The sequence below is a fragment of the Lathyrus oleraceus genome, chromosome 7, assembly GCF_024323335.1.
Source record: "Lathyrus oleraceus cultivar Zhongwan6 chromosome 7, CAAS_Psat_ZW6_1.0, whole genome shotgun sequence".
Lineage (NCBI taxonomy): Eukaryota > Viridiplantae > Streptophyta > Magnoliopsida > Fabales > Fabaceae > Lathyrus > Lathyrus oleraceus.
The window spans coordinates 405432500-405459642 of record NC_066585.1 but is presented as its reverse complement, the minus strand read 5'-3'; the positions used below and the strand labels follow the sequence as shown (position 1 = coordinate 405459642).

The 27143-nt window shown below is 36.4% G+C and overlaps 1 protein-coding gene and 1 pseudogene across 1 annotated transcript; both read left to right on the top strand.

The window, feature by feature from the left end:
• The first annotated feature begins 2310 nt into the window (after positions 1-2310).
• LOC127105148 (equilibrative nucleotide transporter 3-like) lies at positions 2311-3728 on the top strand (annotated as a pseudogene).
• Positions 3729-20754: 17026 nt separating this feature from the next.
• Positions 20755-22250, top strand: LOC127104047 (uncharacterized). Its single transcript, XM_051041264.1, has 2 exons — positions 20755-21463; positions 21595-22250. Exons 1-2 carry the CDS (start codon positions 20755-20757, stop codon positions 22248-22250), a joined length of 1365 nt encoding a protein of 454 aa, XP_050897221.1.
• Positions 22251-27143: the final 4893 nt, after the last annotated feature.

Genomic DNA, 27143 nt, shown 5'->3' with positions numbered 1-27143 from the left:
TTGGTAAAGAATTCTGTATTTCATGAAAGAAGTAAGCACATCGACACTCGTTACCACTTCATAAGAGAATGCATCGAGAAGAAGAAGGTGAAGTTGAAGTATGTGATGTCTAGAGATCAAGCTGCCGACATTTTCACCAAGCCACTCAAATTGGAAACTTTCGTGAAGCTAAGGAATATGCTTGGAGTCACAAATCAAGTTTAAGGGGGGATGTTGAAATATTAAACTTGATTTGGGCCTAATTTTATTATTTGATTTTGGACTTAGTTGTTTGAGCTTAGTTTATATTGGATAATGTTTCTAGAAAAGTCTTGTAGAATTTAGAGTATCTAGATATTTCTTAAGATTGTAATATTCTAGAATACTCTTTGAATATTTAGAGTTGAGAACTCTCTAGAATTAGTGTGTCTAGAGTTCTCCTTAGAGTACTATAAATAGAGATGTAATCCAACACTTTTGAATCAAGCAAAAATATAAAGTTCTCTCTTCTATAAATAATTCTCCTACCTACCAAGTTTCTATTCAAGCCTCTAATATTCCCACACATTTTTCTTAAACACAAAAAAGTTTATTTCCAACATGCCATTAGTTTCAAAGTTTGATGTGATGATAATGCGTCCCACATCGATTTGTTTTCAAATTATAAAATGTGATACATTATACTTTATATTTTGTTCTTGGAAGCAGTATTAGTAGTAGTCACTGGATAAGAAATCTCAAGGGAAGTTGTATCATATATAACAATATTGAAGTAAGAATTTCCTTGATACTTGAAATCTAAATAGTAACCATAATAAAGAGAATAATGTTGTGAGAACTCTTGCCATTGGTTGGTAAGGAAAACATGGTTGTTGTTGTGGCATTTGTTGGGTTGTATATCCCATTGACGACCATCTGAAACAGTAAGTGTAAAAGGAGTGTTGAGGTCATATCTTGGTATGAATTTAACGGGTGACCAAGGAAATAATTCATGACCATATTAAAAACCAGTCATATCTATGATAATCCTCAAACATGAGTTTATTCTTTTTAGGTTAGAAAGGAAGCTAACATGATAACAATAATGTTGAGTTCATTGCCAAATCTCGATATGAATTTAATGGGTGACCAAGGAAATAATTTCTGATCATATTAAAAATCAGTCATATCTATGATAATCCTCAAACATGAGTTTATGCTTACTAGGTTAGAAAGGAAGCTAACATGAGTTTATGCTTGCTAGTTTATTAAGCTAAAAAAATAACTTTCAGGTTATTGACCTTACTGCAACATGAGTTTATTATGCATGATATAGAAAGAAAGCAAACATTCAAAATGAGTTTATTATGCGTGATATAGAAAGAAAGCAAACATTCAAAATGAGTTTATTATGCGTGATCTTGCTGCACTTGGTTTCTTATAACACTTGTTAATCTTGCTGCACTGAATTTCATACACCTTATGGGTAGAAAATGATGTACTTTGGATGCCAACTCCTACTCCACACAACACATGTTATGATGAAATGAAATGAGTCCCACATCGATTTGTTTCCAAATTATAAAATGAATCTTACTAAAATGGGGATATCATAAATGAAATGAGATTTAGACCTATTATTATCCATTCCCAGACTCTCTCAAAAACAAACTGAATACATACACATTGTAATATTTGAAAACCAAATAATTAAATAAATAGGATTTATCAATAAATAAATGCATGGGCACAAAACAAGTCTCCATTCACATAAGTAGAGTTTCTATTTTATTATTAAACCGTTTTGGTCCCTTGAACAAAAAAATTTATGATGAAAAGAAGAAGAAAAAAAATGTAACAATAACAAAATGAAAAGATCATGGTAATATTTGAAAACCAAATTATGATTCAGTATATAAACAATTTGGGTGGAAATTTAGTTGCAATCATAATAATAATTAAATAAATAGGATTTATCAATAAATAAATAAATAAATGCATGGGCACAAAACAAGTCTGAAAACGTAGAGATCGGTTGCTTACCCTTTTCCTATCCACAAAACGTCAAAAAGATGTAACAAGAATTCAGAAATTTGTGTGGCCAATCATTTTCACTAGTCTTTCCAGAGTCTTTTCCCAGACTCTCTCAAAAACAAACTGAATACATACACATATATGTTTGACACCACGATTTGAAAAATATAACTTTCTTTTCATAACGTAGCCACCACCCTATCACGTCAAATATATTCCGATTCATCTTAAATATCCTCCTAGAATCTCTCTCCCTCAACTGAATCTCTTCATCTTGTTTTTTCAAGAGTTATTATTACCACTCCATCTGAGGTAGCCATGGTTGACAGTGAACCTCCATCACGTCTTCAGGTGGTATATATAATATTAATTTGATTATTTCTTTATAGTTAAAACATATATGCATTATTTTTTATTTTAATTCTTTGGTATTCACAGGGAAAATTTACTGCAACAGTGGTTTGTTGGCTTCTTGGCAATGGAGTTCTTTTCTGTTGGAACAGTATGCTCACCATTCAAGATTACTATGTTTCCTTGTTTCCGGTAATTTATATACTTTCATGTATATGAATTAATCTGGTTTAGCAGAATTCAATTTGGTGTAATTTCATTTTTTAATTTAGTTTCTTTCTCTCCTTGTGCAGAATTACCATCCCTCTAGAGTACTTAGTCTTGTATATCAACCATTTGCATTTGGAACACTAGCAATACTAACTTATTACGAGGCGAAAATCAATACAAGGAAGCGGAATCTATTAGGATATGCACTCTTTTTCTTCGGCGTTTTGGCTGTGTTAATTGTAAAATCTGTCCATTTGTTTGTAAATTTATGATTCCTCGAAAATATAGATTTTGTTTTTGATTTTTGTTATGTATTTATCTTAGTTGGATTTAGCAACATCGGGTAAAGGAGGGGTTGGAACTTACATTGGTATATGTATAGTTAGTGGTGTGTTTGGAATAGCAGATGCTCATGCACAAGGTGGAATGGTTGGAGACTTGTCCTACATGCATCCTGAACTTCTTCAGGTCATAATCACGATAGAATTGACGAGGATACTGAAAAAATTCCTTTGATATATTCAATTTTTGAACATTTTGTTGTTGTTGCTGTTGCAGTCTTTTCTTGCTGGTGAAGCAGCATCGGGCGCGCTGACATCCACTCTGAGGTTAATTACAAAAGCTGCATTTGAAAATTCTCAGGATGGTCTTCGCAAAGGAGCGAGTAAGTTCAACTCTTTAATAACTTTGCATCATTCATTATGTTTATTGTACTGACTTGCATATTACTCTATCAACGTGCTGATAATTTGTAATGATACTGCTTCTGCAGTTCTCTTCTTTTCTATATCAACATTCTTTGTGCTTCTTTGTGTTGTTCTCTATGGATTTGTGTATCCTAAATTACCAATTGTGAAGTACTATCGATCTAAAGCAGCATCTGAAGGGTCCAAAACGGTTTCTTCTGACCTTGCTGCAGCTGGCATCCGTTCGGTACTGCTTCTTTTGTTTTGCTTCTACTCATTTCAGTTTTCTTTTTCATGGAAATTCCTAACTTTTGCGATTTTATTTATTAGACTAATTTGTGTTTTTTCAGGAAACCGAAGAATCAAGACAGTTTGAGCGCAAAGAAAATAAAGAATTGTTACGGGAAAACATTGATTATGCACTTAATTTGTTTGTGATATATGGGTTGACATTGTCCATATTCCCTGGATTCTTATCAGAAGATACCGGAAAACACAGTTTAGGCACATGGTAAGTTCATTCAAAAGTTCACAACATTGTTTATCTACTTTGTATTTCTCATCCTTTGTTGTTTGTTCATTTTTAGGCATAAACCTGAGTAAATACAATATCATTATAGTAGATGAATATATCGAAAGTACAAATTAAATTATGAGTTTACATTCTGTTTATTACAGGTATGCTCTTGTGTTAATTACAATGTACAATGTGTGGGATCTTATCGGAAGATACATTCCACTGATTAAAATCCTGAATTTGGAGTCGAGAAAATTGATCACTACCGCATCCATTTCTCGATTTTTATTTATTCCAGCATTTTATTTCACGGCTAAGTATGGTACTCAGGGTTGGATGATAATGTTGACATCTTTTCTGGGATTGTCAAATGGTTACCTCACTGTTTGTGTTCTCACTTCTGCACCCAAAGGTTACAAGGTGAAGGATCCTTTAAGAAACTATCACTTTATAAAGGTTCAGAGTTATTTAAATATTGATTTGTTAATACTTGTGTTGTTACTTTTGTAGGGACCTGAACAAAATGCCTTGGGAAATATCTTGGTATTGTTTATTCTTGGAGGTATTTTTGCTGGGGTAACACTTGACTGGTTGTGGTTAATAGGCAAAGGATGGTGAGATTTTGATCAAGCTAAATTATGGAAATCAGAGGCCTTACTCACAAACAGATGTTGGTGTTTCATTAGTTTCAAACACAATTCCAGTTTTGGTCAATTTTTTCTCTATTTTTCTGAGGACTATTGTTGCTAACTCGTGCTACTTATTGTAATCAATTATAATTGATTAAGACGAAACAAAATGCAGAATGGATAGGTTTTGATCAATCACGAAACAAAAGAAATTCAAGCTAAACCATGTATACATTTAGTGCATCAACATATTAAAGTCATGTGATAAATTGCAGAATGACAAGAAAACACAAACAATTATCCTTCCCCCAAAAACTTGGTATATGTAAAACATCTCTCTCCCACTGAGTGCCTGGTAAAATTGTGTAATGTAAGTCTTAAAACGAGTACTGTTATATCAGTTCCTGTGAGCAAAATAACTATTTTTTTTATGTTGGCCGCAGATTCAATTCCCGTGAGTGACTTTTTGTGAATTAACCAGTGGTCTGGGGTTCGATCCCAGCCCTGGACATGCAGTGTTAAATTTTTTTGAGGAAGAGTTTTATCATCTATTGCAATTTTATCCAATTCGAGGGATTAATTTCTGCAGTTGCGTGCAGAGAATATTCAATTTTTAAAATGAAACAATAAAATTCCTTGACCTCATTGGTCGCGTATCAGTAATACTTGTACTCATGACCTCAACCTCACAAATAGACTTAATGTGGTCGCACTACTTTGAAATAAAAAATACATATTTATATGAAACAATATGTTTGGGGTGGCTAGTGGCCACCTCTATTCATGTAGCTCCGTCCCTTCACATAAGGCTCTAACCAAATGGGCCCAAAGTATGACAAGTTTATTCTAGAAGGGGCAAAAGAGGGAATTATGGATAACTCTTGGGATGGTTGTGGGAAGAGCAACAAACTGTAACCATTTCTATTTAATGAGTTATTATGGATAACTCTTGAGATGGTTGTGGGAGAGCAATAGACAGTAACGATTTTCCTTTATAAGGAGTGGAGGTAGGGGGTTGAGAGGGCATCTTTGTGTATCTGAGAAATTAGAATGAGTAGGGTGTTGGTGTAAGTCCTAGAGGCCAATACTTTTGGTACTTGTATCGAATTATTTATTAATAATAAAAGACTTTTTCTTTATTATGTTTGTTTAATAAAGTCCCTAGAATAGCTAGTCCGTTTAATCTATCAAGTGCGACTTAATCATGAGATCTCATTAAACATAAGGACAATATTCTTAAAGTATCTGTAGTCGAGCTTTGTTGTGAAGTGGAACATTAAAGCATTAAGACTATTATGTATATAGACGGATGATCACATCTCATGGATCATGAATAAGGAGTTATCAAGTCTTAAACACATGTATGAATATTAGGAGTAATATTTATACTGGATTGACCCGCTATGAGAATACTACATAGAATATTATACAAAGTGTCATAAGTTATTCTCATAGTGATAGTGGTGTATTCTTCGACCCAAAACCACTATGGATCCTAGATGTAGAGTCAAGTGTTTTATTGCTGATCAAACGTCGTCCGTAACTGGATGACCATAAAGATAGTTGATGGGTACTCCACGAAGCATGCTGAGGGACATGAGTGACCTAGATGGAATTTGTCCATCCTGTGTAACAGGATAAATGTCTAAGGGCCAAATATTGAACTGGACAAGGATGACACGGTCTATGCCTTGTGTTAAATATAGACATAAGGGCAAAAAGGGTAATTGTACACATAAGTATTATCACAAAAAAAGGATTTGTCAAATCACATGACATTTTCGTGTCTTGGGTAGCAGTGGTGTGTTACTAGATACCGCTCACTGTTTATCATCTTAAATACGTGATTTAATATAATTGCCAATGTCGCGAAAATCTACAGGGTCACACATAAAAGGACGAATTGATAAGAGATAGAGTAAATAAGGAACATCGTAAGGTACAATGCACTTAAGGGAATTGTAGAACATCGTAAGGTACGATGCACTTAAGTAGAATACAAAATATGGTAAGGTACCACACGCTTAAGTGATTTTTGATATACCATAAGATATGGGCCACATACACTTAAGTGGATTTTTTAGCTTGCATCCCACATAAGTGGTCATATAAGTAGAACCCTTGTGCATAAGCATTTCACTTGATGAAATTTCGTTTCTCTCTCTCTCTCTCTCTCTCTCTCTCACACACACACACACACACACACACACACACACACACACACACACACACACACTCAAAGCCTTCATTCATAGCAGCTAGCACTGAGACTGAAGGAGTCTGTTCGTGTGGACTGAGTAGAGGCGTTGTCACCATTCAACGCTCGTGATCACTCCTTAGATATGCATCAAAGGTTTCAGTCGCCACAAGAGATAACAGTTTCTATCACTGATCATGCCCATTCGTAAGGATCACTAAAGGAAATTTTTTAATTTCCGCTGCATTATGGATCACAATTTTCCTTCATAAGGAGCATTAACTTCCTATAGGAGCCTAGCTCTGGTCAGGAAATTAGGGATTCTTCTTCCCCTTTCTTGTAATCACCCTCTAATTATAATCAATAAAAGCTCTCTCCCTCATATTGTGTTTTTTCTACTATAATTTTATTGTTTGTTGTTTATTGATTCCTATCAAACTGGTCCAACCTACCGGATTCGTTAACAAGACCAGTGAATGCCACCTAAGAAGAAACAAATATCAACCTCATACAGTGAAACTCGATTTCTAATAATGGAGGCTAAAGTCGTAGAACTGGAAAATGACTTATTAGAGGTGAAATCCTCACTTAATGATGTGCAAAGTACAAAAAAATGGAATCAAGACTATCTTGTTTCCATGCTTAAGAAATGCATAGGAAAGTCAATAGATCTAGAAGATGAAAGTGTCAACAAGGAGGGTTCGCCACAGAAGAAAACTCTGGAGTTCAAATACAGCATAAACAAACTGCACTGCGAAGCCTTAACAGAGTTTCGTCAATCTGCTAAAAAGGTTGAGCTGCTCGTGTCAGACGGAGACGATCCTACCGACTGGATTTCTCTGATGGAGGTGTATTTTCGGGTACAAGAGACGATTAAAGAGGTCAAAGTTAGTCTCGTACAATTGTGTATGGAGGGACCGACGATCCACTTTTTCAACTCTCTCCTTGATGAAGAGGAACCACTCACGTGGGATAAGTGTGCGTTGTTAGAGCGTTACGGCGGTCACGGTGATGGAGATGTCTATTAGCAACTCACGGAACTTCGACAACGGGGTACGGTCGATGAGTATATATGTGAGTTTGAATACCTCATTGCTCAAATACCCAAACTCTCAGAGAAACAATTTATGGGGTATTTTTGCATGGCCTGAAGGTTGAGATCAGAGGTAAAGTGCGTAGTATGGCGGCATTAGGAGGATTGGGCAGAGTGAAGTTTCTTCAGGTGACTCGTGTAGTAAAGAAGGAGGTGAGAGGTGAAAACTGGTTGGGTGTCTCATGGAGCTCTAGATCTGGTGGGTCAAAGTTTAAACCTGGGGCTAATGGGTCGGGTCGCAACAGTGGATCAAATTGGGTGTTTGTGAAAGGGAATAGAGACAATGGGTCAGGTAGTGGATCTAAGAGTGGGTCGTTTGGGCCCAAGAATGAGAAAACATCCCAAGGTGAAAAAAAGAAGTTTTGGCCACGTGATAGGGGTTTCACTCATCTCTCCTATCAGGAGTTTATGGATAGGAAACAAAAAGGCTTGTGTTTCAAATATGGAGGCCTGTTTCATCCTATGCATCAATGCCCAAATAAATAACTTAGAGTTTTGGTGGTTGAAGAAGAAGAAAGAGAAGATGTGGAGGGGAACCTACTGGAAGTAGAGGTAGATGAGATTGAAGAAGAGGTTGATGGAGAAATGAGTGTGCTGTGTTTGAACAATCTCATAACAGATCCAAGAGACAAGCCTCAAACAATAAAATTTCAAGGTAAAATCCAAGGGGTACCGGTGTTAATCTTGGTAAACAGTGGAGCCACCCACAATTTCATTTCCCAAAATTTAACACATAAAATGGGTTGGGCAGTAGAGGATACCCTAAACATGATCGTTAAAATGGAGGATGGATTTCAAACAACCGCACGACGGAAACGTAAGGAGGTAGAGATAGAAATTGGTGATTTCAAATTCTTCATGGAGGCATTCTTGTTTGAATTAGGAGATTTGGACGTAGTGTTAGGAATAAAGTGGCTCAAAACTTTAGGCAACACTATCGTAAATTGGACTAAACAAATGATGTTTTTTTGGAACGGAAGAAAAAGGGTTAATTTACAAGGTCTGGGAGGACTGCCAAAGCACTTGGTGGATTTACAATGCATATTGAGCAGGTCTAAAGGTTACGCAGGTAGCACGCTGTGGTCTTTAGAGAAATAACAACAAACAATGACCAAGGAAGGGTATAACACTGAATCACAACAAAAGGAGTTGAGCAGAGTGTTGAACAAATATGAAGGAGTGTTTCAAGAACCTTCGGGTCTTTTTCCGAAAAGGGGAAAGGAGCATGCAATCAATCTTTATACGGGTCAAGGCCTTGTTAATGTGCAACATGTAGCGGTAAATTCATGACCATCAAGCTATGGATAAGCTTAACGTCAATAAAAACAGAGTCGCCACCGCGTTTTTATTATTTCCAAAGGAAAAGGAAAAAGTACGAACAAATCCCAAAGATAGGAAGTTTTCAAATAAAAACTAATAAAATGCCAGAGATTACAAGTAAGGGGATTGGTTACACAGAGGGAAGGTGTTAGCACCCAAAGTGTCCTAGGGAGCCCTTTTTTTATGTGTGTTTGTGTTTTTGGTATAAAAGATGTTTGAGAAAAATAGAGTGCGGGGATGAGAAAAGAATTCATTGATTATATTTTTGTGTTTGACAAGACCTTCGGACTTGTGCCTACGTACCAACATAAAAATGAGGGATCAAAACCTCGTAGTTCATGGTAATAATTTCAAAATGAGTAGATTGCTTTTAATCAAAAGTTTTAATAAAAAAGGGGCATAAAGGGGCCAAAAGTTTGAATGAGTGTTATCTCTTTTTGTCTTTTGAAATTTTAAGTCAAATATGATTAAGTTCATTTACAAGTTTGATTTAAGGAAAGAGTTTGAAAATTCAATGGCATAAGGCCAAAGTTTCTAATTTGAAGATAAGGTATAAGTTTGAAATCACAAGCAAAGAAAGTTTTTGAAAAGGGGGAGAGATTTTGAAATTTAAGAAGTGAGAGGAGATGAAGAGACTAATCTTAAGCACAAAATTAAAAGTTAAGAGTTGAAAAGATCTGACCAATGAGATGCAATCCAACATACAAGAATGTCATATAGAAAACCCATTTTCCCTTTGGACTTTAAATCAAGGAATTATCAACAAGCAATTAGCAATATCAGACATCATGAAGATCAAGGCATCAAATAAAGTTGGCCACATCCGAGCAAGCAAATCCCATAGCTAGCAGTCTTCTTTGTCTTCTCATGTATTAGATGAAATACTCCTTGACCAACTCATAAGAAAGCATCAGACACCAGATCAAAATAACATTTGCATCAAGGCAATGTAGCAGATAAGTTCAAATGGATCCCAATACTTGCATCAGATGAAAGCTCAAGTCACAGTAACTTGGTCTCCAAAAATGTTGGCATTGTCCAAGTCCTTTTGCATACGGAATGTTGCCTAATACTATGTCCAAAAGTTCAGATCAAGCTCAACAGTCCACTCAAACATTTTTTAGGTTTTTGTTGTTTATTAGGTATTTTAAGGTCCTAAGACCATAAGCACAAACAAAATACACAAACAAATATATACAATCATAATATATGGCTCAAATGAGCAAAGTGGAAATGACATAAACATAAACAAGTTAAATGATATGTAAATGACAATGAATGGTAAATGACTAGAAATTAAATTGCATAAAGTAAATGACTTGAAAGTAAAGCAATATTAATAAGAGTTAGTCAAATGTTAGTCAAGGTTAATTACATGTTAGTGGTATTTTGCTTTTCAATTGATTAAGTCATTCTTTGGAGAACACTCAACCATCTATTCACAAGCATGGATCCTTGAACCAAGACATCTTCCAAAGGAAGGAAAAAAGGCCAAGTTTCCACACAATACCATGAAAGGGGGGAGACTTACAATCTCACTTACTAGAATGCTATGCTTTTGGGTCAAAATTTAGCGCTATGTTAAGCAATCGTAATTGGACTTATATAAAAGTCACAACTATCTGAGGCCGGGCAATAAAAATTTAGGTGTTAATGTATGTTAGAGATTTGGTATAATGAACCAAACTTCTAAAACATACCACACACTAAAAGAAAATATCAAATGGGGTGGACCTATCTCATTCATACTTGTATTGGTTCATCTGACACAAAGTCATTGATGAACCAATTAGCCTTAGGATATTGAGATTTCATTGGTCAATGAAAGAGATGGGAAAGAATGAGGATGGAGATGAAAGGGGAGGGGAAATGAGAGAAACACAAATTGATCATGGGAGAAATTTTACCAAATTAAAATCATTCATTCATTTTGGTAGATGAAATGTACATTTCATCAATCCCCTAAATCCAATGATTTTAATCCAATAAAAGTCAAATCAACCTTGACCAAGGCCCAAACAAATAGTCAAACATCACAATACCATAAAAATGACTCAACATAATTTTCATACAATTAAACAATTAAAAGTCAAATTAAAAATGCATTATAATACAAATTAATTTGGTAAAAACCTAAAACCTCTTTAAAACACCAAATAAATGGCCAACAGATTTATCCTAGGTCAATTTAGGTCAAAGGACCTTAGACAAATTTTTTCATGATTTTTAAAAAGTTAGAAGTATTTTTAAACAATTAAAAATATGCACAAAAACATTTAATTCATGAAAAATATCAAAATTAATCCAAAAAATAATTTTAATTCAAAAAGGGAAAGAAAAATATTTAAAGATTTTTGGTGAAAGTCCCATATTTTTGGATTAAAAATGAAATTAATATGAATTAAACAAAATAAATGGATTAAATGAAAAATCAAAAAATAAAAAGAAATTAAAAAAACAAAGGCCATAAGATCTCCCTCATTAATTGAGGTGACAAATCTGATGGTCAAGCACGCTCTTCCACCAAACGCTTCAGTCAATGCGTGTACACACATGGTATTCAAAAGCAAGGGCCTCGATTAAAATATGGAACCAAGATCAGATGGTTTGGGCAATGCCAGCACACCACCAGAGCCCTAGCTCCGGTCATCTTCTCCGGTGAGGACCACCAGAATGGTCCAACCAAAACTTCATGAAAAATGAAAAATGAAAAATGAGTACACTAATTTGAAGAAAAAATGCTCAGGAGTACGAATCTGACCTCCATTTCTTTCAATTCCAAGTATATTGAAAGATACATGGATTTGAAATTTGAGGTTCATGATATGAGTTGCTTCGATTTGACCTCAAAGCAACTCAATCTTGTTTCCTACATTGGTAGGACTTCAGCAAACCAAAACACAAAGAATAATGGAGAGTTGAGAGAGAATCGAAGAGATGAAGTTTCTGAATTTTCACCTTCGAGTTGCTTCAAATTTGCTTGATCTTTATTTGCTTGATTCCTCTTCCTCTTGCTTGCAGTGATTAATTGAGATGAAAAGGGCAATGAATTCTTGGAGTTTGAATTTCAAAACAAAACGTGAAATTAAAACTCGATTTTAATGAAATCTTCAAGAATTTCTATGGAGTGAAGGGTTTGAGTCGTCTTGGCAAAGCTTGGGCAAGGTATTGATGAAGTTTTGAGCTCATTGCACTTGTATTTATAGCCAATTCAAATGCTTTCTACACACTTTCATTTGAACTCCAAAAATAGCAATTGCATCATGAGCTTGCATGGGTGTGTACAAAGCCCAAAGAATGATTGGAATAAGTCCAAAGTCGTGCACATGTGATGCTAAAAGCAATTCACTAGGCCATGCAATGTGGGATGGAAATTGAACATGAGAATCCTCCAAATGGTACCATGCATTGCACCCATGTGCAAGTCCTTCAATATTGATCCAAATGAGAAGATCGTAGACTTTTTGGAAAGGCAAGATCAAGGGGAACAACTTTCATGTTGAACATTTTTCCATTTGAAGCTTGGATAATTATGAATTTTGAGGTGGAAGTTTAAAAAATCAAACATAAATGAAATTTTTTGAAGTACCAAGTCAAATGTTTACTTCTTCCACCTTGAATAACTTTTGTTATGGAATTCAAATGGAAATACTTCCTTCATTAAAGTTTTAGATATTTCAAACCTATTCAATTTAGTCACAAATTTGACCTTATTTGGATTTGGCATGAAGGAGTTATGCATTTTAGAAGTTGAGGAAAATCACTTGTTCAATGGTAATGGCCCAAAATGACCTATAATGTTTCCTCTTGGAAAATGAATTTTCAAGTTGAATTTGAACTTTATCCAAACATAAAAGTTGAATTAGACATCTTGAATTTGATCATGGAATTTGAATGGATTTCATATCATAGAAATTGAGCAAGTTAGGGTCTTGGGAAGTTGACCTCCTAACTAGGGTTCAGACAAAATGACCTATAATCTTTCACCATAAAAAATGACTTTCCAAGAAAAATGGTTGTTTGGAATGTCATTATGAGTAACTTGGATCTTGGAATCATTTTAATATGATAATAATTGTAGGAGATAGGATCCAGGAAACCCCAGTTTTGACTAGTTGACTTTCTCTGGTCAACCACCATGGACCATCTTGCTAGCTTGACATTCTATTGATTTTTGGGACTCATGGAGGATCATATATGTGTAAAATGATATAATATGAAGTATTCCTTGAAACATTTGATCAATTAATGAAGAAACTTGTTGAATAAGTCACACAAGATACCTAGATGAATTAGGGTTTCCAAGGCAAACAAACTTCAAACTCTTGGTGAATTCTTGATCAAAATGATATGTGAAGACCATGGGGATCCATATATGATGTCTAGAGTCAATATGAACCATATCTTGATTAGTCTCCTTGCATTGAGGGTATCAAACCCTAGATATGAGCTTGATGAGGCATTGGTGGATACACACACTTCCTACAAAAGTAACAAACTATACATAGACATATTTTTGATATTTTGGTTAGTAAATAATGAAAAACAAAGTATGATACAATCAAATGTGCTTGGCGATCTCTCCCAATACAAACCCAATGAATGAGAGGTAAGGAGGATGCCAAGGTGTGATCCCAAAGCCAATGCATATGATGAGATAGCATGAGGGATCTTAGGGTCAAAATTGGGGTCTTACACAACCATACCAATACTCACACCGCCATAAGAACGAAACCGAAAAATAAGGGAAAGAAATGCTCACAACAAGAATCATTCAGCATAGCACCAACTCTTATTCCAGCCCTGTTATCCTTGTCAAAAAGAAGGATGGATCTTGGAGAATGTGTGTGGACTACCGTGATCTCAATAAGGTAACAATTCCCGACAAATTTCAAATTCTGGTCATTGAAGAATTACTAGATTAATTACATGGAGCTAGATATTTCTCCAAATTGGATTTAAAATTAGGATACCACAAAGTTCTTGTGAATCAAGACGATATTCATAAAACTGAATTTCTAGGCATGCCAATCGGCCTTATGAATGCGCCATTTATGTTTCAAAGTTCGACGAACGAATTGTTTCGGTCTATGCTTAGAAAATTTGTGTTAGTATTCTTTTGACAACACCATTGTGTATAACAAGGATTGGGGATCTCATATGATACAAGTAGAGGTAGTACTGCAAGTGCTACATAAGAACTGCTTGGTGGCAAATAAGAAAAATGTTAGTTTGCTCAAGTCACAGTAGAGTATTTGGGACATTTAATTTCTGAATGTTGTCGACCCAAATAAAGTGATAAGTGTGACTAAATGGACAACTCCGCGCAATGTCAAGGAATATTTTTGGGTCTTACTAGATACTACCGAAAGTTCATCAGGGACTATGGCAAGGTAGCAATGCCACTGACTGAGTTAACCAAGAAATACGCGTTTCAATGGGGACCCATAACACAAAAAGCTTTTGATATTCTGAAGGAAAAGCTCATTACGACCCCAGTTTTAGCCCTCCCAAATTTTAACAAAGAATTTTTGATTGAGTGTGATGCATCCGATGGTGAGGTTGGCGTCATTATTATGCAAGGGAAGCAACCAATTGCTTATTTTAGCAAAGCTTTAAGAGTGAAAAATATGGCAAAATCATCCTATGAAAAAGAACTCACGGTGGTTGTGTTAGCCATCCAGCATTGGAGGCCGTATTTGCTCGGGAGACATTTTGTGGTATCAACAAAGCAGAAAAGCCTCAAAAAATTTCTACAGCAAAAGATTATAATTGTGGAATAGCAAAATTGGGTTGCAAAGTTACTTGACTATGACTTTGAAATTGTCTATAAGTCGGGGAGATTAAACCGAGATGATGATGCCTTATCCAGAGTGAATGAAGGCACTGAGATGAATAGTGTAGTTTATTACCCTACATGGAGTGACAAACAACATTTATTAGAGGAGATACACCAAGATCAGTATCTAAGGAAGATTACTGAAGCACTGTAAGAGGATCCAACTTCTCGACCTAGTTTTGTGTACAAACATGGGGTTTTATTCTATGAAAATAGATTTGTCATCTCTAACAAATCAACATTTATTCCTGAGCTATTACAAGAATATAATTCTACTCCTCAATATGGGAACTTAGGATTCCTCCTGGCATATCGTAGAGTTGTAGCCAACGTGTACTGGGTAAGCATGAAAAATACCGTTTAGGAATTTGTTCGGAGTTGCGATGTTTTTCAGCAACAAAAGTATGTAACTGCTTCCCTAGGAGGGTTGTTAAAACGACTACCAGTTCTGAACAACATATGGGAAGATATTTCGATGGATTTTATCACTGGATTGCCGAAGTCAAAGGGATATGAAGTGATTCTGGTTATTGTTGAAAGGTTATCTAAATACTGTCATTTTCTCCCTCTTAAACATCTGTATACTTCTAGGAGTATTTTTAAAGTATTTACAAAGGAGGGGGTGCGTTTGCATGGAATTCCTCTATCCATTGTGAGTGATAGGGACCCCATTTTTGTTAGTCACTTTTGGAAGGAATTATTCAAGCTTAAGGGAACACATTTGAAAATGATCTCAGCATATCATCCCGAATCAGATGGGTAAAAAGAAATGGTGATTCGTTGCCTTGAAACATATTTGAGATATTTCATTTCTGATCAACCTAAGTGTAGCGGTGCATTCATGACCATCGAGTTATGGATAAACCCAACGTCAATTGGAAAATCAGAGTCGCCACCGCGCCTTATTTGTTTCCAAAGGAAAAGGGAAAAGTACGAATAAAACCCAAAGATAAGAAGTTTTCAAATCAAAACTAATAAAATGCCAGAGATTACAGGTAAGGGGGTTGGTTACACATAGGGAAGGTATTAACACCCAAAGTGTCCTAGGTACTCCTAGGGAGCCTTTTTTTGTGTGCAAGAGTTTTGGTCAAAAATATGTTTGATAAAAATAGAATAGGGGGATGAGAAAAGAATTCATTAATTATATTTTTTTGGTTGACAAGACCTTCAGTTTTATGCCTAAGTACCAACATAAAAATGAGGGATCAAAACCACGTAGTTCACGGTAAAAATTTCAAAGAAATTGGTGGATTGATTTTAACAAAGATTTAAAGGGAAGAAGGCACAAAATGACCAAAAGATTTAAATGGAGTTGTTAATTATTTGTCTTTTTGAAATTGAGGTCAATATGATTAAGTTTATTCACAAGTTTGATTAAGAAAAAAGTTTGAAAATTCATTGGAAAAAGGCCAAAGTTTCTACTCATTAAAACATGTCTAAGTTGAAAATACAAACAAAGAAGGTTTTTGAAAAGAGGGAGAGATTTTGAAATTTAAGAAGTGGGAGGAGATGAAGGTGTAATACCCTAATTTTTACCCCTAAGATCCCTTATCATTTGTATTATTTTCATAACATCAAGGCCATCAAATACTTTTGTGTATATCCTTATGCTTTACTAACCCCACAAAAATACAAAAAATATATATGTTTTGCTTTGCTTTATTTGCAAGTTAGGGTTTTGGCATCAAGAAGTGCAAGGGATGGATCAATAAAGGCTTAATGGGATCATATTTATATCAAGGTTATCCAGAGTCTCCCTCCATCAACAATCAAAGTTTGTACTCACCTCAATTCAAGTTCATCAAGCCACAATTCATCTGACACTCAAAATTAGGGTTTGGGTCAAAGTCAGCTTAATGTTGGCTCTTTGACCAAAGCATGATTCTATGGCTTGAGGCATGATCCAAGGTATTCAAATGTGTCCTCATAACCCACTCATATAATTCAGATGGCTCAAGAGGTTAGGTTCATAAATAGATGAAAGTTTGAACACAATTGATGAAAAAGTCAACTAATGCTTAAAGTCAAAGTTTGACTTTTAAGATTTTTGGTCAACTATGGACTTTTCAAGTCAAGGATTATGAAAATATGATCATTGAAGTCATTTGGTCAAGTTTAGTCAAGAAAATCAAGGTTACTTGCAAAAAGGACAAAGGTGGAGAATTTGAAATTTTTACTAAGTCCCTAAAAATCATGTCCAAGTACCCAACTTTCCAAGACCATTACTTATGATCCAAGCCATCATTTTCTTTGCTCCAATGATCAAATTAAAGACCTCGCTTTATACCTCAACTTTTTCCTAGGTGATAAAATCTCAAAAAACGCACGAATAAGGAGATATGGGGCCATTAAGTGGATGATTCATTTGTTTGTCAAGTGGTAAAACACTTAATGAATTTTTCAGCATGCTGACCTAGTCAAGTGACCAACTTTATGCCAATATTTTACAAAGGTACCGACTGATTCAAGCAAAGTTATGAACATGAAAGTTGTAGATCATGATTCCATATTTCCAAAATGTCCAAAATCAAGAAATTCCCATGCTCGAGCTAAGAGAATCGAATTTGGGAAGACAACCTCATGGAATGGTTCATAAGTCAAATTCCAAGCCAAAGTACACTATAAATCCAAACAAATCTACAAGTACATGTACTTCTTGCTTCTAAATCTCACTCTAATAAGAAGATCACACACTTTTGATCCATTATCCAAGCAATCAAGCCATTACACAATGAATCATTCCATTTTTGGCATAAAGGTTACACTTCCATTTGTGTAAAGTGGCTTTAACCCAACATTAAGTATCATTGAGCTCCCAAATGGCTTTGGATCTGATACATACCAACTCTAAACATCAAGTCCACTCCTACACTTCAGACAAAGCTCAATAAAACACTTCAAGCCCCTCATACTTTTGCCATGCTTCCCACTTGGTGTTTTGTGCAAGAACCAACCAAGCAAGCAAACCAGTACGAGGCACAATTATTTTATGATATTTAAGGCTTCTTGAACCCTCAAGGATCCCTATAAATAGAGTACAAAACCTCATCTATCCATACACCAAGCTTTCTAAGAAAAACTCCATTCTTGAGAGCTTTTCAATCTTAACCTCCATTCTCTCATTTGGCTCGTGCATTCTGCAAACCAAAGGTTCCAATCATCTTCTGGGAACTCATAAGCATTAGGAGAGGCATCAAACAGTACCTGTAAGTAGTGTTGATGAGGAATTGGACCTTGATCCAATAGGTATATTCTTGCACTTTGAAACTCATCATACATACGTCATTTCATTTGGATTTCTGAAGAAAATATGTAGCATTTATTGTGTTAAGAAGCATCATTAGCTTACATGTTATTTCTATTGTTGTTTATGTGAAATTATGTTGCATGAAACCTAAAATTTCAGTTCTGGTGTTTGCCTTCGTGCATCTCCATCTTTGAGTATTAGCCAAAACCTACAGTACCATTGTGTTCCTTGAATTTTTCTATGCGATTTTGATCTTTATTTCATGAAAAATGGTTGAGAAATGAGAGAGATATGATTGATGGAAGATTGGAAAATTTGTGGAAGAAAAAAAAATGAAAATGAGAGAGAGAGGTTGAAGATGATGCTGAGTTGACATTAAAAAAATACATGGAACCCCAAGGACGTGGGTTCGAACCTGGCCAGCGTAATGTTTGTTTTTTTTCACTTGTTAAATGTTCATTTTTCTTCATGACTTCAAAAACCCATAACTTCATGATCCTTTAACCTTTTTGACCCATTCTTTTTGCCATGTGTTCATAAGAATGTCTATTTTATGATGATACCAAAAAATATTATTTATTTTACCACTCTTTATTGGATAGAAAACATGTGCTTTTTAGGTGTTTTTAGAGATCCTAATCAATCTCTTTGGTTCATCTCTTGTTTTTTCTTGTTTTTGAAAGTTTGTATGATCATAGCACACTCTTTCAAGTGTTGATTGTTGTACTTAACATGTTTAAACTTGATTATTTTCATATCATGTCTAAATTGATTCACCTTGAAAACATGTTTGAATGAATGGTTAGGAGATGATTATGGTTCCCGCTTGCTTGTTTATTATTCATGCCATGATTAGGGTTTATGTCTAAACTTGTCCCTAACACGCTCTTGCCTCTTGTTTAACTTGTATGCATAGTGATCCACTTAAGATTTTACTTTGTCCATACCATGTTCATATGATCCATGTTTTGAATATCCTTCTCTTGTCACAACTTGACTTGACAACCAATATCTTGATTATGATACTTTTCTTATGTGGTTTGATACCCTTGTATTGAGTAATGTACACTTGTTTAAATCATGTCTTGTAATTCTATCCCAATTTGTGATGTTATATCCATATCTTGTAATTGTTTATCACTTCATCCAAGTATTTCCTTTATAAACTCCCATGATGATTGAATACGTATCTCATACATGTTCATGTGCTATCTCTTGTGGTGTTATGTAAACCTTTGTCATGTCTTGTTTATGATCATCATACTTCAAAAACATGTAAGTAGCTTATCCATGGTTTACCAATTTATGTATCTTTATTTACCTAAATCCAAGGGAAATGATCTTATGTTGACTTCTTAGTCATATACTGTCTGTTTGTTTATTGACTTTATTTGTCCATTCATGCATTAACCCTATCCCCTTTTCAAACAAAAACACCCATTCAAACCTTGACTTACCTTTAGTCAATGGATCCTTCAACTACACTTGAAAATGCTTTAGTACACATGAAGCATTTCAAACACAACCTTTGACTTACTTTTAGTCAATCGACCTTTCAATTACAAATGCTTTAGTACACATGAAGCATATCAACTCAAACTTTGACTTACCTTTAGTCAAGTAACACTTTCCAAAACATTTTTTACCCCTTTTATTATCCCATCAAAAAAAATGCAAACAACTCTTAAAAACATAGATAAAATCAAAAGGTTCCTGTAGAGTAATATAGATGTTTAGGCCGCTAATACCTTCCCTTTGCATAACCAATCCCCGTACCTTCGATCTCTACTTGCTTTGCTCCTAGTTTTACTATTTTCTATGCATGTTTATTTTGAATCTTTTCCCCTTCCTTTGGAAAAATAAAATTTCGGTGGTGATATCAATGTTTTGCGAGTCAAGTTAATCCAATAGCTTGGTCTCCGATTCTCACTGCGACAGAAATGGCGACTTCACTGGGGACACTTCCCAAAAGGGTTACACCTATTTTATTTTCATCTATATTATTTGTTTATTTATATTGGCTTGGGTGATATTTGTGTTAAGATAAGTCCTAACCCGAACTTGAGTGCATATTGAGATAGGAGGGTGGTATAGTCAAGTTGGCTTGGATGGAGTAATCCCGAACAAGCTAACTTGAGAATACCCCAATCAGTGGAGGCCCCTTTAGGGATGGTATTTGTTGAATGAGCAATCGCGAAGACATTTTATATCTTTGACCTGGGAGCCTGAGAAGCTGATGACTTTGGTATCCCTTTACCCTATTAAGCCTTGTTAGGACGTAGTGTGGTGACTATGAATGTGTAAACATGAATTAGTTGATACACAATACTATACTCAGATGAGTTTCTCTTGAGAATATTATTGGTTGACAAGTAATTATACAAACCGGTAATATCCGAAAGATGAGATTATGACTCTGGGAACTTTCTTAGAACCTTAGTTCCCGTCTTGATGATAAACCCTTAGCACTTACCCTGTTGGAATGATGAAACCCATTGCCTCATGCTCGTGAAGTCAAATCTATGAACCCCATGTATTTGATATCTTGATTATGTTTGTTAATCTTGATGTGTTTGTGCATTTATACATTCGTGCATTCATTAACATCATCTTAATTAAAGTCTTCAAAGAACTTAAAAGCATTTGTTGCAAATATCATAGGAATCTTTCACTATGGATTTTGGAAGAAAAAGAACTCAAAAGTACACTTTCAAAAGTCCAAAATTGGAATATTTAAGAGAGCTAGGATCTTTGGTGGTTAATCCTGAAGACTTCAAAGGAAGATATGGGAGACTTCTACCTCTTTTGAAGACCAACATGATGGAGGGGATTCTTGGTACGTTGGTTCAATTCTATGATCCATTGTACTGGTGCTTTACCTTTCCAGATTATCAGCTTGTACCTACCTTGGAGGAGTTTTTTCACTTGATTGGCCTACCCATCCATGATCAAGTTCCCTTTTCTGGTTTGGAAGAAATTCTAAAGCATCAAGATATTGCAGAAGCTACTCATTTAAATATGTCTGAGATCAAAGCTAATCTAACTACAAAAGGAGGAATTCTTGGCTTGCCTGCTATGTTCTTGATAGAGGAAACTCGTTATTTTGCTAGCATGAATAGTATGGATGCTTTTGAGGTTATTCATGCCTTGCTCATCTATGGATTGTTCCTTTTCCCTAATGTTGATGACTTTGTTGACATTAATGCTATCAAAATATTCTTAATTAGAAATCCAGTTCCTACCTTGCTTGTAGATGTTTACCATTTAGTCCATCTCAGGAATTTCCATAAGGTAGGAATGATCATATGTTGTGTAACTCTTCTCTACAAGTGGTTTATTTCTCACTTGACTCGATCTACTGCCTTTTGGGACCTTAAGGATGGTTTGCTATGGTCATAAAAGATTATGTCTCTCACTCATTCTGACATTGATTGGTTTGATCGTGCTTATGAGGGGGTGAAAATTATTGATAGTTGTGGTGACTTTCCTAATGTACCTCTTCTTGGTACAAAGGGGGCATTAACTACAACCCGATTTTGGCTCGCCGTCAGTTTGGATACCCAATGAAGGACAAGCCCAACACCATCTTCTTAGAGAGTTTCTTCTTCAAGGAAGGAGATGACAACGAAGCATTCAAAGAAAAGATTGTGCATGCCTGGCGCCACGTCCATAAGAAAAGAAGAGAAGTTCTAGGAAAGCTAGGTTACGTCTCTTTGGAGCCTTATCTCCAATGGGTGCAAGCTAGGGCCGTCAATTTGAAAATGCCTTATCCTCGACAAGAGCCTTTGTCTTTAACTGTTAAAGAACCTTCTCTCATTTTCATGACTGACACGGAGAAACTCAAGATTGCTTTGACTAGGGTGCAACAAGAAAGGGATGCTTGGAAGAATAAGTATCAGATCGTCCATGCAGAGAATGAAGAGCTTCAAAGACACTTGAAGCAGAAGAATGATGAAGAGCTTGCTAATAAGAAAAGAAAGGTGCAAAAGGATTTATTTTCCTTTAACATTGTTCCAGTTCTTGGTTCAGATAATCGTCCTACCTCGGGTGCTTGGAAGATGATCGTCGACAAGCTAGTGATTGAAAAAACTCAGATGAAGGACCGAATCAAGGAGCTTAATAGGAAGTTACAAAGAGGGATTAGATCGCCTTCTCAGCAACTTCTTTAGGATTCAAGTTGTTTTCCTTGTATCTTTTGAAAGTGCACTTCAAAAAATTGTAATCTTTCCAATATTAATGAAATGAGACTTTTTTAGCCATCAAAAGAGTAATGTTTCTCTCCATGATGTTTGCAATAATTGTGTTTATTAAAGTTCCTTAAAAGACATTTTCATTGCACATCATGCATCATTCTAAACATTACATTTTTTTGCATTCCCAAGACTTATCCATGTCTTTCACTCCAATAGACAAATTGTTTCACCGGTACGACACTCGAGCTAGTCGTCAGAAGAGGATGGAACAACTTGAACAGAAAAATCAGGATCTCAGGGAAGAGGTTACTTCACCCAAAATAAATTTGGAGAGACTCACAACGATGATGGAAACGCTGGTGGCTGCTCAGAATCAACCATCTCGAGAGACCATTCAAAGAACTGTAATTTCAGGAGTCGTATCTACGCCCATTTCTGTGGCACCTGTGAATGCTCCTCAATATCAGATGCACCCCAATTTCCCTTGGGGCATGCCACCAAATTATACACCGAAAGGTTACCGCCCACAAGTTCCCGAAGCTCCTGTAGTGCCTGCTGTCATGTCTGTGTCACCTCCTATGAGACACACTACTCCATACCACAAAGAGCCCGTCTTTCACGCCACTCCAAGTGAAAGCATAGGAGTATATGATAAAATGTATGATTTCCAAGATCAATTCGCTGAGATGCAAAGAGAGATTAAATCCCTTAGGGGGAAAGATCTATTTGGGAAGAATGCCCACGATCTCTGCCTTGTGCCAAATGTCAAAATACCTGCCAAATTCAAAGTACCTGACTTTGAAAAGTATAAGGGGGATTCTTGTCCAAGGAGCCACTTAACTATGTATGCCCGAAAAATGTCCATTCAAACTGACAACCACCAGTTGTTGATTCACTACTTTCAAGACAGTCTGACTGGTGCCGCTCTCAAGTGGTACATGAACTTGGATAGTGCCCATATCCTCACATTCGATGATATCAGTGAAGCTTGTATCAGGCAATACAAGTTCAATGTCGACATGGTGTCGGACAGAGATCAACTTTAGGTTATGTCCCAAAGAGACAAGGAAACTTTCAAAGAATATGCACAAAGATGGTGCGAGGTTGCCGCCCAGATTTATCCTCCTCTCGAAGCAAGTGAAATGACTAAGATCTACTTGAAGACTCTAAGTTCTTTCTACTATGAACGAATGATAGCGAGTGCACCAAGTGACTTCACTGGCATAGTGAATATGGGGATGCGTCTCGAAGAAGGTGTCCGTGAGGGACGATTGGTTAAAGATGATGGTTCATCTAGCGGCGTCAGAAAGTTCAGAGTTGGGTTCCCTAAGAAGAAAGAGCAAGACGTCAGTGCGGTGGTACACAGAAGACCAAGGCAGAGATATCAACAAGAACATATTTCAGCGGTAGCTCCAGCCTACCAACCACAGTTCTTACAACAGCCTCAACCACAGGTCAAAAACGACAACAACAACCACAATTCACATAACAACAACCTCATTACATTCAACATAATACCACGCAACCGCAACAACGACCTCAACAACAGGCCCGTCCACAATACAATAATAACCAAGTTCAAAGAAGGCTACAATTTGATCCAATACTGATGACTTACATGGAACTATTCCCATCTTTGGTCGACAAGAAACACATTCAAACTAGACCTCCTCCCCCTGTTCCAGAGAAACTTCTGTATTGGTACAAAGCTGACCAATTTTGTGCTTACCACCAAGGGGCACCCAGACACAATCTAGAAGACTGTTATGGCTTGAAGTCTGATGTCCAAAGATTGATTAAAAGCAGAATTCTATCTTTCAGAGATGTCAATCCAAACGTATAAGTCAATCCACTAACTCAACATGGAGGAGCTTCTATCAACATGGTGTAAGTGGGGTCACAAGAAGCGGGCGTGTATTCACTATGGTACCACCAAGAAATGTTGAAGCTTCAGTTGGAAAGAAAATGCAAGTTGAGGCGTCAACTGTGAGCAATAAACCTGATATTGTGGAAGAGTCTAGTGGGGCTAATATCAATTCAGAATTTGATGAGGTTTTGAGATTAATCAAGAAGAGCGAATACAAAATTATGGATCATCTCCTACAAACCCCTTCCAAAATATCCGTTTTATCCCTGCTGATGAGTTCTGAGGCTCATAGGGAGGCTCTACAAAAGGTGCTCGAGCAAGCTTATGTTGACCATGATGTAACGATTGACCAATTTGACAACATCGTCGCCAACATAACTGCCTGCAACAATTTGAGCTTCAGTCATGAAGAACTCCCAGTAGAAGGCAAGGATCAGAACATGGCTTTGCATATTTCCATGAATTGCCTTACTGATTTTCTATCTGGTGTATTGGTGGACACATGTTCTTCACTCAACGTCATGCCAAAATCAACTTTGTCTAGATTGACTTTTCAAGGAGCTCCTATGAGATCTAGTGGGGTTATCATCAAAGCTTTTGATGGTTCTAGAAAGACTGTCATCGGCGAAGTGGATCTCCCCATGACCATTGGCCCACATACCCTTAAAATTACCTTTCAAGTGATGGATATCCATGCTTCTTACAGTTGTTTGTTGGGTCTCCCTTGGATCCATGAGGCCATGGTTGTCACTTCAACTCTTCACCAGAGGCTCAAGTTTGTAAGAAAAAGGAAGCTAGTCACAGTATATGGAGAAGAAGCTTTAGTGGTAAGTCACCTATCGTCTTTTTCTTTCGTTGATGCTGAGGACGAGATTGGAACCCAGTTTCAAACTCTATCTATTGCTGATGAGAATGTATAAGAGAATGGAGCTTCCATTTGTTCCTTCAATGATGCACGACAGTTAGTTGAAGATGGCTCAACGAGTGGATGGGGACAAGTTGTGAGTCTCCCTGGAAAAAAATTCGTGAAAGCCTTGGCTTCTCACCTACATCTTCAATTTTTTCTCAACAAGACGCAGTTCTCCGTCCTATTCAAGAAACTTTTCGAAGTGGAGGATTCATCAATCTTACTCAATTTGAAACAAATGTTGTCATTGAAGAAGACCCCGAAGAGGATGCACAAAGCTTCGTGATGCACGGGATGGTCTGCCAAAATTGGATAGTTGTTGACGTTCCTACGGTTTTTCATGTTTCTAAGTAATATTTTATTGTCATTTAAAAAAAATCCTTTCATTCTGCCCAAGACGAAAGAGTATTTTGTTGGGCTTTGTTTCAAGTTCCCGTTATCATTAATAAAAATGTTCATTTTGTCTTCCATTTCGTTTTATTTTTTGCCTTTCGAAAAATGGTAACCTAAAACAAACAAACAAAAATCACTTTCAATATATGCATGCAAATTCCATTATTTTTATCCTAAAAAACAAGCATAAATCATGTGTGCAGATTAACCAATGTCACACCCATTGCAAGTAATGACCCTATGCCCTCTCCCAACATTGATTTCCCTGTATTTGAGGCCGAAGAAGAAAGTGATGAAGCGATTCCATATGAGATATCCCGGCTACTTGAACAAGGAGAAAAGGCCATTCAGCCCCACAAAGAGGCAACATAAGTGATTATCTTAGATTCCGAAGAAGATAGAAAGGAGGTCAAGATTGGGGCATCGCTCGTCCCGGATGTCAAGGAAAGAATGATAGATTTTCTCAGAGAGTATACAAATGTATTTGCTTGGTCTTATCAGGACATGCCATGTCTTGATACTGATATTATGGAGCATCATTTACCATTGAAATAAGAATGTCCGCCGGTCAAGCAGAAATTAAGAAGAACACGCCCAGACATGGATCTCAAAATCAAAGAAGAGGTTCAGAAGAAAATTGATGCCGGTTTTCTTGTTACATCTGAGTATCCTTAATGGTTGGCCAACATAGTGCCCGTTCCAAAAAAAGATGGTAAAGTTAGAATCTGTGTCGACTACAGAGATTTGAACAAAGCCAGTCCAAAGGATGATTTACCTTTACCTCATATTGATATGTTGGTCGACATCACTGCAAAATTCAAGGTCTTTTATTTCATGGATGGATTATCTGGTTACAATCAGATCAGAATGGCGCTCGAAGATAGGGAGAAAACATCATTTATTACACCTTAGGGAACATTATACTACAAAGTAATGCCTTTCGGTTTGAAGAACGCTGTTGCAACCTATCAGCGAGCCATGACAACGCTCTTCCATGACATGATGCACAAAGAAATTGAGTTCCACGTGGACGACATGATTGCTAAGTCCAAGACCGAAGAAGAGCATGTTGAGTATTTATTAAAGTTATTTCAACGTCTGAGGAAGTACAAACTCCGTCTGAACCCCAACAAATGTACTTTCGGTGTCCGTTCAGGAAAGCTACTAGGCTTCATTGTCAGCCAGCAAGGTATTGAGGTAGACCCTGATAAAGTCAGAGCCATTCAAGAAATGCCTGCACCAACAACCGAGAAACAAGTCAAAGGATTCCTCGGACGTTTGAATTACATCTCCCGATTTATATCTCACATGAATGCGACTTGTGGGCCAATTTTCAAGCTTTTTCGCAAAGATCAAGGTTGTGTGTGGACTGAAGACTGCCAAAAAGCTTTTGATAGTATCAAGGAGTACCCGCTGGAGCCTCCTATTATGATTCCTCCGGTGGAAGGAAGAACTTTGATTATGTATTTGACCATATTAGAAGATTCCATGGGTTATGTGCTCTGTCAACAAGATGAAACTGGAAGAAAGGAGCATGCCATTTACTATTTGAGTGAGAAATTCATAGATTGTGAGTCTCGATACTCTATGCTTGAAAAAAACTTGTTGTGCTTTAGCTTGGGCTTCCCGTCGTCTCCGCCAATATATGCTCAATCATACTACTTGGTTGATCTCCAAAATGGATCCGATTAAGTACATCTTT

Coding starts and splice junctions, on each gene's coding strand:
- LOC127104047 (XM_051041264.1), top strand. CDS start 20,755: ATGGATTTTGGAAGAAAAAGAACTCAAAAGTACACTTTCAAAAGTCCA. Junction 21,464..21,594: donor CTTTTGGGACCTTAAGGATG/GTTTGCTATGGT, acceptor CTTGGTACAAAG/GGGGCATTAACTACAACCCG.